General features: G+C 32.6%; 1 protein-coding gene across 4 annotated transcripts in view; it reads left to right on the forward strand.

Annotated features, from left to right (window-relative positions):
• LOC119068032 (potassium voltage-gated channel protein Shaker) overlaps positions 1-19,954 on the forward strand; it is a 95,165-nt gene that overhangs the window by 56,832 nt on the left and 18,379 nt on the right. For 2 of the 4 annotated variants that reach the window (XM_037171395.1, XM_037171394.1), the window contains exons 2-4: positions 16,017-16,140; positions 16,232-16,403; positions 16,459-16,555. In XM_037171395.1, coding sequence (XP_037027290.1) covers positions 16,017-16,140; positions 16,232-16,403; positions 16,459-16,555 — 393 coding nt within the window. The remainder of the gene's footprint in view (positions 1-16,016; positions 16,141-16,231; positions 16,404-16,458; positions 16,556-19,954) is intronic. The other 2 variants (XM_037171397.1, XM_037171396.1) reach the window with 1 other exon arrangement.

Genomic DNA, 19,954 nt, shown 5'->3' on the forward strand with positions numbered 1-19,954 from the left:
TTTCGATCACTTTTAACCACGGCTATACATCAGCATGAAAAATGTTCTAGAGTCGTAAATGAGTCAAACGATTTTAGACAATTGCCTAAAACAACGACATTTCATCAGTGCTTGTTAAAAAATCGAAAAAATCAGCAACAAATATGGTCCCTGCTTTTAATCTAACATCACAAAACCGGTCATATGCGTCGCTTTGTCAGCAAAACCGTTTAGGGATCAATTCAGAAAAATTTCAATATTAGATGAATGGAAGGATCAGTTAGCCATGTTTCACCACCGGAAACATATTCGGCATTTCTGAACATTTAACTGTTAAAATTTGTGTTGATGACACACCCGCCGTTGCAGTTAGAAATTCCATTCAAATCTCTAGGGTCTTACGTTTTCCAACCCATCAAATTTTCCATGGATTCAACACATTTTGTGTGCACTGGTTTTAGGTGAGCTGCGATATTCATTGAATCGAAATCTAATATTAAATTCTGATTGCATTACAATAGATTTTGAATTAAAAACGAAATTATAGTGGCAGGAAAGAGCCAGAATGCCGGTGTTATGCGGTACAATTCAATGAACTACGTTTCGGATTTCAATTAAAACTTTTGTATCTGTAGCAAAAGTTAATTGAAAAATCCAGAAAATGACTAAATCATCAACAGTGAAAAAAAAATTGTTTTCATTTATGACAAGTCATACTAAAAGCATTACACGCCAATATATAAACTACATGCATAGAGGGGCTAAATATTTTTCTTTCCTATTTTTTAACATAATTGCAAATAAATTTGTGTCCAAATTCGACCTAGATTTATTTCTTATAATTTTTTTTTTCTTTGGTGCGGTGCTATAGAAAGTTTGTTATTGATGTAATAAAAATGTAGACACATTGTTGGAAAAAAAAAGTTTTATGACTAAACTCGTTATATAATCAACGTGTATATGTATATTGTCAGCAGATATATATATATATACATCAAACAACAAAATCTTGTGTAATCAATGTGGCTGTTATTGGATATATTATTGATGATTAAGAAACTGTGTTTAAATAAATGTCATACTGGTTGTCGATAGCAATTAGATAATCGATAAAGTGAAGCGACACGCCGTATAACCCGGTATCAATCATTTCTCGTATAGACTTTGTAGAGAAATGGGGCCTGACACCGGTTCTCAGCCCCCGAGCAGAACCACCGTTCTGTGAGAGTCATCCAAATAATACGCCCCCTCTTCTAACTGACAGGTAAGCTAAAATCGAGTTTTATTCTCAGTATTTATAGAGCATTGCTGGAAAATACTTAACTGAAATGAAATTTACTTTGAATGACAAAAATACGCTGGACAAAAAAAAATGAAAAATGTGCTGAATTTGCATCACTTTGTAGGATTTATACTGCCTAATCAATGTAGAAAACATTTTCAGCTTAATGGTGGAATTGTATAATCTATTACTTCTGTTGGTCAAACGATTTTTAAAGTTGTATACTAAATCTATTACTTTATCGTTTTAGCACACGTTTTAGTATTATAGGTCAAAATGATACAGATCACATCGCTGATTCTTGTCGTCCTTGTCAATAACAGATTTTCTTGGACTTAGCGGCGTTGAATAGACGAAGGAAAACGAGGTTTTTCTCAATATTTCGAAGCGTGTTCACCTCTTCATCAGGCATCTTCATCTAAAATGAAAACATAAACTTTTCTAATTTATTGCAAAATCCTCGAATTATTGCAAAAGTCTTCGTTTTCCTTCGTCTATTCAACGCCGCTAAGTCAAAGAAAATTTCAACATTTACATGCACGGCGAAGAAACAAAACCTTCAATAACAGATGTAGACTAGCCGTTTCTAAAATTTTAGGCAAAGCTATTTGTAAGCTTCCTTTTGAAGGCTGTCGAAATATTGCGCTTTAATTAATACTAACAAAACTGAGCTTCATCGAGCTTTTTTGGTTGAAAAACCAAAACAAGGCATTGAGTGTCATATTGAAGAGTTCCTTATATTTCTCAAAAGGTGTTTAAATCACCTCCAGTATACCTCCAAAACAAGGCAATTCACTGGTATTATATACGTAGATCTGATGCAGACATGTGGGAGTTAGTATTCATCGGCAATCCGAGAGAAATTTGTATTTAGCATTAAACTTGTTTGATCCGAAACTAGCTTTGTCTGCTTGAAGCCTCTAGAAAAGATAATTGTGACAATTGTTAGCCCAAAACCTATTTTAGAGAATTTTGCTTTCGGCACAAATACCCCCTTTAAAACACATCGCTCCAGTTACGTAAACATATAGACCGCCACTGCAGCTTATTATGCAATTATTTATTAGGGCTGACAAAGTATCCGAAAAAAATTTGTCGACAAAAAAATTTCATTTTTGCGCTAGAAGTTGTATAATTCAGTCAGGATTCATAAATTTGTCAGCATACGGACAATCTATTCTGCTATTCGAATAACTTAAGAATTTAAGATCTGCAAACGATGGACTTTTAAAGAATCATTGAATCATTGGAATCACTTTACCCATAAGCCGTTGCGCTTTATTGTTTTGATTCCAATGCAATTTTGTTGTAATGCGTCCATCATTACCATTTTTATGAGACTTTTGCTTGACACAATTCTTACGTATATACAAGAAAGAAAAAAACCAAACAACCACATCAGGCTATAATGCCACATACAGTACCGGACTGGCTCTATGGGCCTTCGGGCGATTCCCGAAGGGCCCTTTAATTTTTGTATAGACAAACATCAACGAATGGCCTTTTCGAAAATTTCTTCATACAACGCCCGAAGGTCTTTTTTGAGCCAGTCCGGCACTGGCCACATAGTGTTCCAAAAACGTAAAATCTAACTGCTTCCTACTTGATTTATTTCCCTGCATAGGATATTTTTGGCTCCAAATCAAAATTAGCCGAGAACGGCATTATGTACATACATATAACGTAACATTAGGTCTGATCCTTTTTGTGGCGGCAGTGGTGGTCGGTATTCATCTATTTGGGTGAAATTGTAAACAATCCGGAATCGGAAAAAGGTCAATGGTATTTAAAACGCGTTTATTTTTAGAAATCAAGAAATTAGATTAATAAATTTCCATAAAATTTATTCAACAACAACAATTTAAACAGTAAATATTCTATCAGCGAAACAACTTTATTATCAACAAAATTTTATATTTTGTTTTGATAATTTTTATCGGTTTGTCTTAAAAACAATATTTTCAGGATATTTATAATTTTGCCAAATAAATGAAAGTACTTCATCAATGTATACGTGCGTTGTAAAATTTACGATTCAGAGATATAAAAGCGATTATTTTAAAAACTTTTACGCTTGGTGTGAAGTGAGATAGATGTACTCTGAAATGGATATCGTTTTTATGCGTGAAAAGCAAAATGTGCTACTCCCCCCCCCCCATACAACTTGGTGCGAAAAACCATATCGATCTTTCAATGGGATGTGCTGCCAATGGTCCCAATTGATATCATTCGATCGGCATATTCGATAAGCTGCTCTTTCTGTTTACTAAGTCTGACCATATTGTTTAAGAATGTTTATGGTGTCGGATATATTTTTGCTACGTATGTTACATATCTCTCTGTGCTCTGCTGCAATGACTCACCGAACCTATTTGATTCAAACGGTCAGCTCAGTTTCTTTGTGAACCGACGACCGATCTATTACACAATTACAGCGAGACTATGACCGTCGTTTATTGGCCATTTCATATTAAAAAATAATAGTTTAACTGAGGCCATAAGAAAGTTTATCCGAAGTTTCCTGTACAAACACACACCCGTTGATTTCATTTCATAAAAAGCATTCAGCTATAAGGAACTCTTATTGAAGTTACATTAAAGTACATTTTGCTTCATTTTACTGATGCACTTTTTCTGTTCATAATATTCCTCCATATTTCTTCGAAAGAACCTGGGAAAGTAATGGAAAATATTCGCAAAAAAAGTTTGCTTTTGAAATGAGTATTCCATATAAAGTTTGAAACATTTTCTTCTTCATTTCGAGCGTTCTTCTCTCGTATAAAACGAAGAATCTTGAAGTTTTGTAGGATCTGTCTTGTAATGATAATTATTTTTATTAAAAAAGTTTCACACTCACTGACGACTGAACGCAGGTCTTTTGCATTCTTATTATGAATGAAACTGTTAGGCGCCGTTTCCCTACATTAATAACGTCTAGCCGTCTGTGTCACCCCCTCGTCACATTGGTATCGGCACAACGACATTATATTGATGATGAACAGAGCCCGATTATCAAGATGATGACCATTTCATTTGTGTTTCTTGTATACACGGGGAATGTTGACTGACTTGAACATTATTTGGTACTTTAACCTGAACAATAAACTGTTTATTTACCCAGTCGCCACAAGAAGGGAAAAAAGTAGAATCTCGGAAAGCATACAAACGAATATAAGTAAATAATTCAATTAATTGAATAGCGCTATTCGTTTATATTTATAAAACGTTCAAAATACACTTTTCATCGCTTCATTACTATAAACGTTAAATATTTTCATCGAAAAAACCAATAGCAATCAATTACTTCAAACTTTAAATAGCTACACGAAAATCTGTTTTGGTTTATTGCTTTGCACTATAAAATTTCCAGCCAGGGTCATAGAATTTTAAACGACGACGTCATAGTGCGTGAATAGCTTTGTTTTTATTACAAATGACGTGTTTTGCTCTTGAAAAATTTCGGTAATTTAGTCAGAGATGAAATTGAGAATTTTTCGAAAGATTTCATTTTTGATGGTGATTTTAATCAGCTTCTGTGGTGAATTTGTCCATAAATTGTTAAGCCTGAAGAGAAGACATTTAGAATACAGTCTCTACAAAATAAGGGATGCAAATTTGGTGTTATTTACAGCAAAGCATATTTTAAAAGTAATGAAGTGTAAGATTTTGTATCAATTTGTTCAAATTGCCCAGATAAAGAGAACTCGATAATAAAACTGGTGATATTCTTGCTGGGGAATGTTAATTTTAATTTACTTCAGGTCAAATTTACTCAAATTAATTCAATTTTCTCGCTTTCGAGATCCAGAACCAAAGGAGAAAGCTGATGATTCTGTGCTTTCTCATAGAATCTTTCAATGTTTTCGTTTTGTACAAAGATGCTTTAGAGGATTTCTTCGACTTGCGGTGTAACTTTTTGCTTTTATATACTTGAGGTACAACTTGATAACTTTTTGATTGTTCCTCGCCGTCAAAAACCAAAACTCTTCTAGTCTGAATCGATTCTTTTTACTAACCATATATAATTTTCAGTGCTCAGACTGCTCTCGCTAGCATTTTCCCCCCTCATCAGCGTCTAAATCGATTAGCCAACAGTGATACAATTCTCGTATAATTTATATCGTAAGGTGTGTTTTTACTGCCATTATTTTAGGATCGTTTATGTTTTTAATCAATTGACTTCATTTTTGGCTTTCCTTCCGACGATAAAGGGCTCGCTTCGTCAGATTAGATTTTAATTTGATTAAATATTGAATAAATTGAAGTTAAAAATACGCGAATGGAAATCCTAAACTTATTTTATCTCACAGGGTTGTTGTGTCTGTGTGTATGTTGGAGCTGTGTATAGAGATACATTTTTCTTTTGTAATTTATGAAACATTTAATTGCAATATAACAAAATTATTTCCGACATCCAGCCTTACAAAGAAAATGCTCCCTTAAATACATACTTACGTATACAACGAAATCATTTTTCTTTACACTGAATAAAATCCTTTTTTCGTTCTATGTGAATGCGTGGAACATCAAATTACACCAACACACAGCTATATTTGAATTAAATTCACCTATTTTTAGAATCAGAGAGAGAGAAAGAGGAGAGCTTCCGCTTGTTGTGCGCAATCGTAAAATTATGTATAAAATTTTCATACAGTCAACGGTGTACACAGACCGCATCCCGTTTTTTCCCGAATCCAACTTATACGTTTCCCGTCTTCCTTTTATATATATTTTGTATAAGGCAATCTGGCTGCTACTCACATAGACAGTGAAAAAAAACAACACACAAACATACACACATCTCTTTTTCCCGTAACCATAACTTATTCCGGTACTACTATGGGTTATGGGTGCAATGTACGTCATTCAAAAATAATGTGTGGTGTTGAGCAATATATAGGTCGGTGTCGACGTCATGGCCTGACCTAAATTTGAAGCCATCAATGAAAACTGCAAACGAACTAAAATTTCATTGATCCCCCGAAACTGTACACCTACATCGTGGATAATTGCCACAATGAAGCGACCTCGCTAAATTTTATAGGTATTATATACAATGGTATATACATGGTATAGTATATATTAGTAACAAAAAAAAAACAACAACAACAATCGACTCACCTATAACCATCAAGCTAAATGTAACATATCGCATATCTTTCCAGTTTATACATTACCCCCTTGTTCTGACTAACATTTTATTAAACCCTTAGTTATGTTCAGATTTTCCATATTTTCATGAACTTCGCATGTTACATAAAATCTTTCTTTTGTATATACAAATACAGTTATTTAGCAGGAAAAATATGATGAAAAAAAAAAGAAATTAGAAGACTTTGTTTGTTTGAACGCGTACATAAACAAACGTTTTAATTAAGTGCGAGGAAGTTCATAATTGCTTTTTCGAGTTTAACAAACGCAGACACCTTCCACTTTTATTTAGCGTGGAAAAATATTTATTTGAAATAAGTACAAGGAAACAGTGAAAAGTGTCAAATATATTTTTCTGATGCTGTCGTTGTGATAATAGTATGGGGATTGTTAATGTTCTACTATATTTTACACGTTGTATAACTATGAATATACTTACATGTATTATTGTGCTCATGCATATTCATCAACATTATAGATAAATTCCTTGTCTTTAACGTTTTATTCGCCACAATTATGTCTTAGCATGTCTATGTCCGATTTGTTGAAATTACAAGAAGAAATGAACTGAGTTCGAAGTTCCAAAACCGCCGATTACGGCTTAGTCAATTGAAATACTCTTTTCTGTTTGTTTCGTTCCTCGTAAAAAACATGTTAAAGTAAGCTCACAAAAATCGAAGGAAGTAATCATTATTGGACGGTACGGACATTAAGGAAGAAATGAGTAGGTATCGAAAATTTGGCTAATTAAGTTGATTAATTCGTTTTATTATTATTATTTTTTCGTGTATTTGATAGCTAATAACAAAGTAAAAAGTAATTATCTTGGACGATTTTTCATTTACATGCTAGTGCCTACGTGCTCTATTTGATGTTGCTACATTGATCGAGCCTTTGTATATTGGTCGTTTTCAATTTGATTTAAAGTAATCAAATTCTAAATTGACACAGTTTTACTAACTGTGTTGAGCTTTTTCACTACTATACTGTAAGCCATACAATATAAACGTTGTTCCGATGCGATTTTTTTTAATCCACAAACATTATCCGCTTAATACGTATTCGTATTGGGCGCATTTTCAATTTAGTGCCTGCATAAAAGTGTTAGAAACAAATGGATTGTGGGTGTGGGTGGAATTTATTGAAATAAGTATTGAAGAATCTGTGTAACTTGTATCAGGTCTATTGATATTATCCATTTGTCTGTCGTCACATCATTTTCTAAAATTTCTTTAACGCAATCTTTGCGATGGAATCACTTTCTAGTGCATGAGTGTTACATATTCGAATCATTAAATAGTTGATTGCATATAACTTTCGGGGCTAATAGGGTCATATGGATTTTAAATTAATCTACACTGAGATATGAGCAGTTCCTCTGCATCCGAATTGCAGCAAAAACATTAAAAAAAAAAACCTCTGATCATTAACTCCTCATGGCATAGTGCATAATGCACAAATCATGGAACACACATCCGATCGTTCATGATCCTGATCACCTCCCAAAAGTGTATTATTTACTATAACTGCATCTTCAGCCGCTATCCTATAATTTTTTAAACTAAATCCTGTACTAACTCACATCAGGATCAGATTAGAATCAATGGAGTTGTGTATTTACAAGGTGTGTTGAATATTCACAACACCGAGCCTGATATTAATTATTATGTCACCACCACTTTTATACAAAGCCATTACCTTTGCTGCTCTGAACAACCGATTACAATTTTTTTTTGAATGGTAATGCTTTGCGACAGGTTAAGTTTGAAAATAAGCAAAATCGATCAACTGACTCTGAAGGTATAGCTGAAAAAGTCATGAGATTTATTGAATATATTCTCTGAATATCTTGATAGTCGTCCACGTCTATGGTAGTTTTTAAAGCAGTGTGTACCATTTAACAGTTGAAAAAAAAGTTGACGAAAATCGGGTTAGTAGATGTGTGGGTAAGCGTTTGCAAACGTAAAAATGTCACTATTTTAATATGACTTTAATTTTCGTTTTTTTTCTCGCAGAAAATGGCTGAGTACGAGAATAGTGTCAAAACACATTTGCTCCTCAACGTTGTATATTATTTCATTTTAGCCTCTTACTACATATCATGGATGCTCTTAAAGACTAATTATTGATAATAACAGGCCTTTTTGCACGATTGAAAATGTTCTATGTATAAGTGTGCTTTCATTATTATGAACCGATAAAAACTTCTATTTAGAGGTGTGCTATCGATGCTATATTTACTCCTCCTGAATAGCGTTAAATCGTTAAACTATACTTATTCGTCTTCGCTGTTACTTGTACACTTACCATTCCATATAATATATGCAAAACATGCTTGCTGGTTCCACCCCCAGCCTTCGTCGCTAAAACCTATGAATAACCCTTACCGTGCTGTGCTAATTATAAAACCGATATTTTGATGACTTTTGAAAAAGTACTTAATGAAATACTTAAAACTAAGTGTCTAACCAGAAATTATTACACTTACTTAACAACTCGGAAGGTAATAACGTAAAAAAAATCACAGAACTCAATAAAAACATGAAAAATACGTTTACTACACATGATGCGGACGTAATTATTGAAAATTGGAGTAAATAATGTTTAAAGAAAATATTTTTCTATTTCATTTATATATAACATAGAGTCATAGAGCATGAAGCAAACATAAAAATAGGAATATTATGAAATCTGCCGCTCGCCATGATAATAATAGTTCCTGCGGTTAAAAATCATTAACCAGTTGATTTGACTGTAAATAGGTTTTGATTGTTATGACGTAGTTATTCTTCGGTTTTATAACTTTTATTCACACCATAATCATCACATTTTGGAAATGCGATAATTTTATTCTGAATGAAATTGATGGGAGAAAAGTTGTTTAAATGTGTTGTGTAACACGTTTCATTTAATGATGGTGATAGTAGACTACTTTCAACAATTGATTGCACATAAATGCAATTTCTTTTCTTTATTCATTTTTATAAACCTAAATTTGTATCAGAATATGAAACAAATTCCACCCATGGAGTGGCTTCTATTCTTAACAAAAGTTACCCTAATATATTTATCCAGAACCATGGAAACTGGCCTGATTCAGGAGAAACAGGAGAAAGATAACTTAGCATAGCGAACTTAAACTAAACTAATCTCACACAAACACAAAAGAAAAATGATAGAATATCATAGACTTCATCTAACTTCTTCAAATCCCCTTCGAACGTTCCCATTATACAAGCGGCGTTAGAACGTTGAAGTGCAATAGATATTCTTTGCTTCAAATACATCTTCGATTTCTTTTCGTTCGTAACATTTGTTAACAACTTTCCCAAGATGTCAATGAATTGAATTGCTTCAGTACACCATGGACCTGGAGTCTCTATTGCAAATACAATGATTATGTAATTGTCTTCTTTCAATTTCTTATATTTGCTCAGTTTAACGTTTGCTACCTTATTTGCAACTCGACCGGGCAATTTATTTATTCTTAAAATTTAGGTAAAAATACAAAAAACTATTGGAAATTTGCAACAAGGAGTGCATACTTATGTCCGATATTGAAATTATGTCAATATAGAAAGTAGTGTAATCCGTTGAACGTGAAAATCGCGAACACTTCACTAAAAAATACAATCAATGCAATTGAGTTCCAAACAAAATCATTTTTTTTATTTTATTTCGATGCCGAAAGTTTTAAAACATTTTTGTATTTTATTATACTGCGAAATTTTGCATAATTTATTTTTAATTTAATAAAGTATCGTGAAAAATTAAGAAATTAAGAAAAATTAAGCGAAATCCTTTTTCCTAGAAACCTTTTTCAACATGCGTTGAGCGCGCCATCTTTTTATTCAGTCAAAGTTATGTCAATTCACTTACAAAAGTATAGGGATATTTAGCAAAGATGTAAACAAATGTCTTCCTTTATTTGGCAAATGACCCTTCTTTTTCGGATTGCACATTTTATGAATATGAACACGAGAACTGCTTTATAAAAAAAACGTTTTTCTGTATGGCTGTAGAATAATTTTTTGCTCACAATAATTTTCTTTATCGAAATAAAATCATGGTTTAGAACTCAATTGAGTTTAAACAATAATTTTATTTCGATTAAGAACATTCTTATGAGCAAAAAAATATTGTGGAGCAAACACTAAAAGTTTGTTGAACAAGGTTTCTGACTTCGTTTATTTTCTTAATTTTTCACGATACAGTCGGAGAAATATAAATTTCGGGTTTTTTAGAGATATAATCATTTCTCTAATTCTCTCAATTGCCATTTGAAATAACATGCGAAATGAGAGAATACAGAAAAGCGATGATGTCTCTTAAAATCCCGAAATCTACTTTTCTCCGAGTGTACTTTGCTGAATTTAAATTAATTATGCGAAATTTCGATGCATGATACAATGCAAAAATGCTTTAAATAACGTTCGGCATCGAAATAAAACATAAAAATGTTTTGTTTGGAACTTAATTCGGTGACATTAATTAACCAAGGACGGTTTTTCATAAAACATTTTCCCATATTTTCTTGAATTTTCCTAAGTCCGTACTTTTGAGAAAATTCGGAAAAATTTAGGAAAATGCGAAGTAATGTAGAAAAATCCGGGAAAATTTCGGCAAAATATTGGAAATCGCATTGCATTTATACTGAACCACGCAATTATGTAATTAATGTCGGTCAAGCGAACAATTATTGAACGAAACACCATCCATGCGAGACGTGCAGTAATCGTTTCTCTTATACGTTTTGGAATCATAATTTGGTCTATCTTATGCCCTTCGACCTCCCTAAAAAGTTAGGGCGTCGTTTTTTAAGAACGGGGGGGACACAATAAACATGTATAGAAACAATGATTTGTAAAGTAGGAATTCTAAAACAAAATTAAAAGAAAATAGACGTCTTTTATGACCGACGTGCTCAACGACGCCGTATTAATGACGTCAATGTGAAAAATGTAAGTCAATCTCCGACAGACCATAGTCGATTTAGCACTATTAACGAAGCCATTCTAAAATTTTAATCGTATTCTCTTCCAAACAATTGATGCAAGACACAGTTCGTTAATTTTTCGTATAACTTTCCGCACATCGCGCCATAATGTGTATTTTGTTCAGACAGCTGCTTTTGTATACGATTTCTTAAAAGTCCATTAACACAAGGCGCGGAATAGGTTAATCCACACACATTTCCAATACGCTAAACCGTTTAATTAAATCAGTGAAATCGACGATTGGGATATTCTAATATCATCGTCTTTGCGCAATTATTTCTTTCGATAGATAAGCTCCATTTTATTGTCTTTATTTACTTCTTGTTCCACACAAAGAAAACAATGGTTTTGTGTTAAGATTAAAAATAATTTTTGGAAAAATTTCTATTATTAAACCAATTTTTATTTTTCACTCTGCCTCTCATCGATATGGGTGCCTCTTGTTCATTTATTAAAATTCATACACACAATTGAATGCGATTGAAATGCAAAGAAAGATCATTGAATTATTTGTTATGGTGTGTATATACATAAAACAAAAAAAAACACTTTTTTCCTGTTTTTTTTTTCGTCTTCGTCATTGTGTAAATTACAAAAATATCCATAACGTTCAACAACTTGTTAAGTTTGTCTGAACCTGAAAATTTATTTTTGGCATTTAACTTGTGAAATATTCTCACTTCTATCTCGTTTGTTAGTATAATCTATATTTACACTTTGTTGTATATTTTAGATTTTTTTTATGTTACTTTGACTGCTTTTTTTATGATTATGTTTCCATATTAACACACTTATTATGTCTGTTCTCTGAAGCGTTTGCATTTTCTTGAGAAAAAAAATAATAAAATAAAAGAAAATTCAATTTTCCCGTATATCAAGCGTATACCCATATAGAATACATATAGACTTGCCACTCCAAAGGAAATATATATATGATCCGTCTAACGCATGAAGAAAATATTGCTGCCTTCACAAATAAAAATGTCTCTTCTTCCTTTACTATATTTTTGTTTTATAAAAATCTACTAAACGTCTACACAAACACAAATGTCGTCGTATGAGCGGAGAAATAGAAAATTTGTATTCGTAAAATAAAGAAACTTGTTGACTCGGAAAATTATTATTTGGTGGGAGGATTATTATGTACAATATTTCAACTTCTCTATTCACGTTTCTCACAGTTGACTATTCGTGTACAATGTACATGCATAGCATACATACAAATAAAAAATATGAAAAATTAATTGTTATAGGTGATCAATTAAAATGGATTGATTTACAAATAAATATGTGACAAAATTCGTACAATGTATACATTAGTGACCATGTCCATTGAATTGCAGATGCTAATAAAAAAAAATGAAACTTTCAAAGCCGTAAACAGGCTCGAGCAAACTGTTGTTACATTTTAAATTCACATTACATACATACATCGCTATCGTGTTAGCCTAGATGCCGCCCTTGATATTGATGTTTGAATAGAATGTCAATAATTAATGAAGCAATAGTATAGTTTTCCGATAAGGGGAGTCTTTCTGGTATATATATAAAATGGGCTTTGTCGTACATGTTCGCCACAATATATCCGAATTTTGTTCGGATTATATTTTCTCTTTATTCGTTAACGGAGTTGTGCCGATGTGAAAAGTTTGCGATTTCTTTTTGATTTTTTTCCTTATCAACAACACGCCTACACCTGCTTTTCGTGTCGTACTTAAAATAGTATTTTTTTGTATCTTCTTTTCCTTAATAAAAGATGGACGACATTGCTGAATATTATGTGGTTGTTTTATTGATGTTTTCTGCCAAAGCACCTAGCAGGGTAATAGAAAAAAATAAAGTAACTTTAATCGAAGTATGTGAATATTTCCATACCTTTTTTTCTAAACGTCATTGCAAAATTACCATTAAGGCTGCTAATGGTATTAATGGTATCAAAATACTATTCTATTTGACGTGTAAAAATCTCTATTACCCTGCTAGGTGCTTTGTTTCTGCCCTTAGACGGCAGAGAATTGATTATTTTTATTTATGTTTTGATAGTACTCAAACGTCTGACCGCATAAGCATTATATACAAGTCAAAGTCAGCAGGCCAGTCTGAAAGAATTTTTTTTGGGAAAATGTGTGCAATCAAAACTTTGATTGACGATTCATTCGCTTTCTTGACTAAAGCGTTCTTGTTCTCCAAATCACCTGGTTTGTGACGTCCAACCCTCATAAGTCATTGTCATCCGTTGTTCTCATAGTATTAATATAAACACATCTGGTCAATGATCGAGCACACATTTTCCAGTTAGGCCATAATTTGGTTTAGCTGACTGGAAGTGCTTGTCATAGGAATGTAAAATTTACTTGTAAAGGCATCAACAATCCGATCCGGCATTGCCTTGAATAATCGACACCAATTTATTGCCGAAAATCTGACTTTACCTTTCACAGACGGCTGGCATTTCATCAGTTTTCAGACACATCTCCTAGTCTGCAGACTTCAAAATTTAAAAATTCTTTTCCTTCTATAAATACCGAATAAAATAGAAAACACACACACACAAAGGGAACTATTATGAAAAATGAAATCGAAAGATAAGAACCCTTATGAATGAAAATGGATCACTTTTGCTCAATTGCACCGAATGTGCTTACATGCCCATATTTTACTTCTTATAATGCTTCTATTGTTAAAAGCTTTCACTTATGTTTTTGACCTATAACCCTCTGTAAGTCGTTTCGAAATTCGATATCACGGCATTTTAGAGAGAGAAAAACCGTATCACTTTCCAGCAAACAATCGAATGAATTTATGGTGACAGATTAAAATAATGTTTGTTGTTTCAATTGGTGCAAAAATTGATATTGCAAGTCGAATTTTTGAATCTTTTGATCTTTTCACTTTTTAAGCACTTCATAATGCGATATTAAAGCATAATCGTAATTGTTATTTATGTAACAAAAATCGTATATTATCGCACTAGATGGCAGATTGTCAATCCGAGGCGAAGCCGACGTTGCCTACAACGTTTTATGCAATGAAGAAAATCGAATAAATACAAAGACAATCTTAGTGAAAATTCAGTAACACGCTCTAGTGCGATAAAGCCACTTGCAAAACCTTTACAGCACTAGTGCGATAAAATACGTTCATATGACATTGTACACAGGCGGTGTAACTGACAAATATCATCACTGAATCGCATAAAATTGTATGGCCGCACATATTTTTCGCATATCATTCGGAAATCGAGAACCACAACATAGAACCAAGCACTAAAGTAATTATTAAAGTCAGCAATATCATCAGAATGAATCTAAACAAGTAGCATAACCGTAGTTAACCGTAATAGAACTAAATTTGAAGTTTACTCAAGTAGACTAGTAACTGGTCTTATTTAATTGAAGATGTTAAATGAAAGCGAGAGAAATATAGTCTGAACCAAATATTACTTATACTACTGCCGATAAACTCTGCCAGTAATACTCACTATTACTGTTACATCCAAAGAACATCCTGTCATTTTTTGTTTTCAAACGTAAAGTCCTGTCATTAGTTTTAGAATGATACGGATATGATGTTCAAAAACCAGTACAAATATAATCCATGAACAGCAGTGCGATTAAAGCAGGGCCTAAATGTATTTGAACATAGAAAGTTTGCACACTACTGCGTACATTTGTAAAAAGGACATCCTATTGCGGTACATAATAGTTAGAATCTCGGTGCCAAGTACTTGATTAGGATCGTGTCATAATTACACATCTAGAGCCTAATAAAGTACTTCGCACTCGATGTCATAAATAACTATTATGACATCGAGTACTTTATTAGATGTGTAATTAGGTTCCGAGGTGGTAGGCCTAGATACTTTGCACCGAGATTCACAGAACGATTTATGTAATAGAGGCATCTAAAGTGTACAAATTTTGCACAGTATGGTGTTGAGTTGCATAAAATATTGTTCTTAACTTGTGCTTTAACTGGAGTTTTACGCAACCTCAATTTCGCCTCTAGGCAGTTAGGAAAATAGCTATTGAAAATATCGGTATTAGAATAATATTTCGATTTGTAATTATAACATCTAGCTACAGTGCTACACTCAATCAAAGGACGTAATTGCTGGATATAAAAATAACCAAAAAAAACTCTAATTAGTGATGACTAGCAAAATACAATCTAAGCGCTGATTGAACGAAATCTGGAATTTACACTTAATGAGATGTGCTAATACACAAAAAATGTACGCGAAAGTGTGTCTATTTATACAAACTTCGATTACTTTATTTCAATTAAAAAACTCCTTAGCACACAAAATTTTATGGTTGGTAGCTGGTACCATCTGGATATTTTTACAATGTTTTCATATAGCTGATATAATCAGAGAAGTATTTTTTTTATAAATGTACAACAGGGAAGTCACAATTCATAAAAATAAACTCGTTTGATATGCATTTTGTTGCTGGTTATATTAGCAATTTGAACTTATTTAAGCTGAATTACAGATGAATTACTAGACTCAATTCTGATAAAATGAGCTAACCAGTCAACCTTTTTTTTTAAACTGTTAGATTAAACTTTAATAATAATTGATTTTTTCAATCATTTACTTTCAGGTCTCTACCCAAGTTGAGCAGCCAGGACGAAGAAGGGGGGGCAGGACATGGTTTTGGTGGAGGCCATGCTCATTTTGAACCAATACCACACGATCACGATTTTTGTGAGAGGGTTGTAATTAATGTGAGTACACCATGACCGACCATTAAAACTGCCATTTTACCGAGAACAATATTCATTCAATTTTTCTTTCTCTTTACAAATCTATTCGTAGGTGAGCGGTTTAAGGTTTGAAACGCAACTTCGAACGTTAAATCAATTCCCCGATACGCTATTAGGTGATCCAAGTAGAAGGTTAAGGTATTTCGATCCTCTCCGGAACGAGTATTTTTTTGATCGAAATCGACCTAGTTTTGATGCAATATTATATTATTATCAGAGCGGTAGTAAGCGACATTTTTCAATTACCTTAAACTAAAACAATATTAAACTCTTTTTCAGGCGGTCGATTACGGAGGCCGGTCAACGTCCCTTTAGATGTATTTAGTGAAGAAATTAAATTTTATGAATTAGGTGAACAAGCAGTTAATAAATTCAGGTAAACACCTACGGACAAAAAATGCACACAACCAATTTGGTCAAACATTTTCAAAAAAAAAATATTTTATAAGCTCCACCTATCCCCCCATAATACATTTGATAACATTTATTCCCGTCTTTGGATGTTGTACTGTGTTCCACCAACATGATATAATTATTATAAATATGATACCAAGGATGACCTTTGATGTTGTGAACCATTTCGAGCATTGCTTTTGGGCTTTGTTTATACACATAAACAATGCTTTAGGTCAATATTGTGTGTATTCATGTTTTTTTATGTAATTTCCTTCATACCTCGTATAGCAAAACACCGAAGCCATCGTACACACAAAATATACACAGAAAAAAAAATAAGAAGAAGAAGAAAGAACGCAAAACCATCTTGATGTTAGTTTCCATTACTCTTTTTATTGCGTTTTCGTCCAACATATACTTGTCGTAACCAACGTTGTTTGTTGTTTTCCAGTTTTGGTCTTTTATAACATCTCAACTGCGGTAATTAACTCTACATATATACATAGTAGAGACGATGGTAAATCGGAAAATCTATTTTCAAAAGAGTTTGTATACTAAGATATATGACGTCTTCTATTCAATACTTTTTTTTCGACCCGTTTCGTTCGGGAGAGCAAAAAAAGAGCAAATAAAACTTTACTTTCCAGTCGCTTTTTTCCTAACAAAAAGGCCAATGTTACCACTGGGTTAAGATAGAGGAAAATATAAATTGGTAAATAAAGTTAGCTCGTTACTCTTATAGCAAATAAAAATAGTTTACGTAAAAGTTTTCTTATTTTTCCATTTAGTTTAGATGGTTTAACGGAAAAAAAGAGCCAGCCTTAGCATTTATTTATTTCAATTTCAATAGAAAAATCACAACGTTCTAATACCATTGTACTGTACATGCATTACACTTCTTGTTGGATAACGAAAAGTTTGTAATTTGCTCTTTTTTTAATGGCATTCCGTTTTGTATTCCGCCCATACATATTATTTCCATTGTTGATGGAACATTAAAATTACCGAATAAGCGAACCACGAATTTGTCTTTAATTTTTTATTGCTCACTGTTCCTTTACACAACGACGTATGCGAGATTTTCAATGCTCAAAATACGACGCAAGATTAAAAAAAAAAATTCCACCCGTACAACAAATTTACACTGCATCGATAGTGTCTACATTAATTTCTTGTTGTGCTGACTTGTTGTATTGGAAATTTACTGAAAAGAATGCTGAATTGCGTCGGGACATTTTAGTTTTCATTTATAAGCTTACCGCCATGCCACACTGAATATATACACTTCACAACAAATTTACACTACTTCGATAGTGTTTACATCAAATTCGTGTTGTGCTGAATAGCTGTATTGGAAAATCACTGGAAAGTTAGATTGACAAAATTGAAAGAAATCAATTTTTCCGATGAGATATTGACAGCTCATCTAATTTTATGAATGAAATTAAGGGTTACCATAACCGAAAAATTTGGCATTTCGTGCTGTTGTTGTTCCGAATATTTTCTCGTACGTCGTTATGTGTAGGGTCAGTCAGTTATATAATTTTAACGGTAATTTTCATCTATCAATATTTTTGTTTCATTCTGTTCGGTAAAAATGCTGCATAAAAATCTTCTACACGTTGATATATGGTTGAGTGGGGATGAAAATCGAAAAGTCGAGTTTCCCGTTGTTTTATTTTTCACCAACTTTAATTATCGCGGCATGAATTGACATACTTGAACTGATTTTTCAAATGCCTAGACGCTTATCTGAGGCATTGAACCGAGAAACTTCTAATTAAAAAAAAAGATTTTTCATAAAAATATGTTCGTTGAATTAGTTTTTCCTACAAATCCAATTAATTTGTTGAAAAATTGTGTTTCCGTTCTAATAATCATTCCACTTGAAAATATATCCAGAAATCCAGTTAATTCACGACTCGATTTATGTTCAAAATAATAGTCGATTCAGTCTACCCCGTCGACTCCCTTTACCCTCCCACTATTCCGATCTTTGCAACTATACCGATATTCACTATCCAAAAAAGAACTGTTCAAAAAAGAAAGAGAAACCGAAGATGAACTCAATTTTATCACTGATACATCTAAAGTTGGAATATATCCAGAGAAAACAACGATCCTGAATTTTATAACCATTTAAAAACAAAAAAACAAAAAAAATTCTTTATTTATTTAGAATAGGGGCAGCACGACCTCAACTGCGGAAACGTAGGATCGCACCATCCTTCCAAGAATTTTTTTTAAATTTTTTATTTTTTTTTTGTTTTCACTTTTAATCTCTTGTAATCGTAGAATAGTGATGTTTAACACACCAAAACCAAATTTACTCGACTAACTTTTTTTTTTAAATCTACTAACACGAACATATAAACATTGGACTCGTCTGAACAATAAAACACTGAGTAAAATTCATTGTAGTATCTTGTAAATTCCTAAAAGCACCCTAAGTTTTGAATGCCATATTTCTTTGTTCGTTTTTCATCAACTATTGATGTCTGAAGGTTGATTGTTCTTATTGGTTGTAACACGGTTACATAAACAATATTGCTGTGATGTAAACAACTAACTTGCTGCATGTAAAACATATAGTATTAATGCTCTCCTTGACTTTTCTAAAGATAAGCAAAATTTCCTCTTCCGTTTAGATTGTGAAAACAACGAATATATATCAAGCATTAAATAACACCCTGTCGAGCAATCAACCAGGAATTTAATTCCAGATTTAAGATTAAAGATGTTCGTTCATTTTGAACAATTAAATTGTATGTATATAAGAGATTCATGTTACAAAACTTTCAGTAAAGACGCTATTCCATTTTCCACACGGCGTTACACTCGAAGCTATAATTTCCTTCTAGTAGTTTTCACAAACAAAATTCAACATCTTGTCTTTTGTCCTCATTATGCCTTGTTCATTTCCCATTCAGGTGTTAGTTACTAAGTTACGCAAACAAATATTTTCGCTGTGCAGTCTCCATGTTATATGAGAAAAGTTCTCCCACTCATTCATCTGCAAATGCTTCGCGATTACAATGCAAAATTGATAGATTTAACATAATTTCAAAAATCTAACTTACGTACATATATGACACTCGATGACACTAAAGAGATTCTGATTTCCACTTCCGGAACTGCTTTGACAAATTTGTATTCGATTCAACCGGATTTGGTTGACAATAGTAATTTAATCGAAAAAGATTCATTGTTTTCCAACCGAATTTCCTACACATTATATTTGTGTTACGGACGATAATAACAGGTCACGAATCTACGGATACTCAATAGTTGATAGAGTTAACAACTTTATAGTTTTTTATTTATGATTTTCGTTCAATTAGTTAATCGGAGGTAAGTTATGTCTAAGTTAAATAAATTC

This window comes from Bradysia coprophila, assembly GCF_014529535.1.
Source record: "Bradysia coprophila strain Holo2 chromosome X unlocalized genomic scaffold, BU_Bcop_v1 contig_173, whole genome shotgun sequence".
Taxonomy (NCBI): Eukaryota; Metazoa; Arthropoda; class Insecta; order Diptera; family Sciaridae; genus Bradysia; species Bradysia coprophila.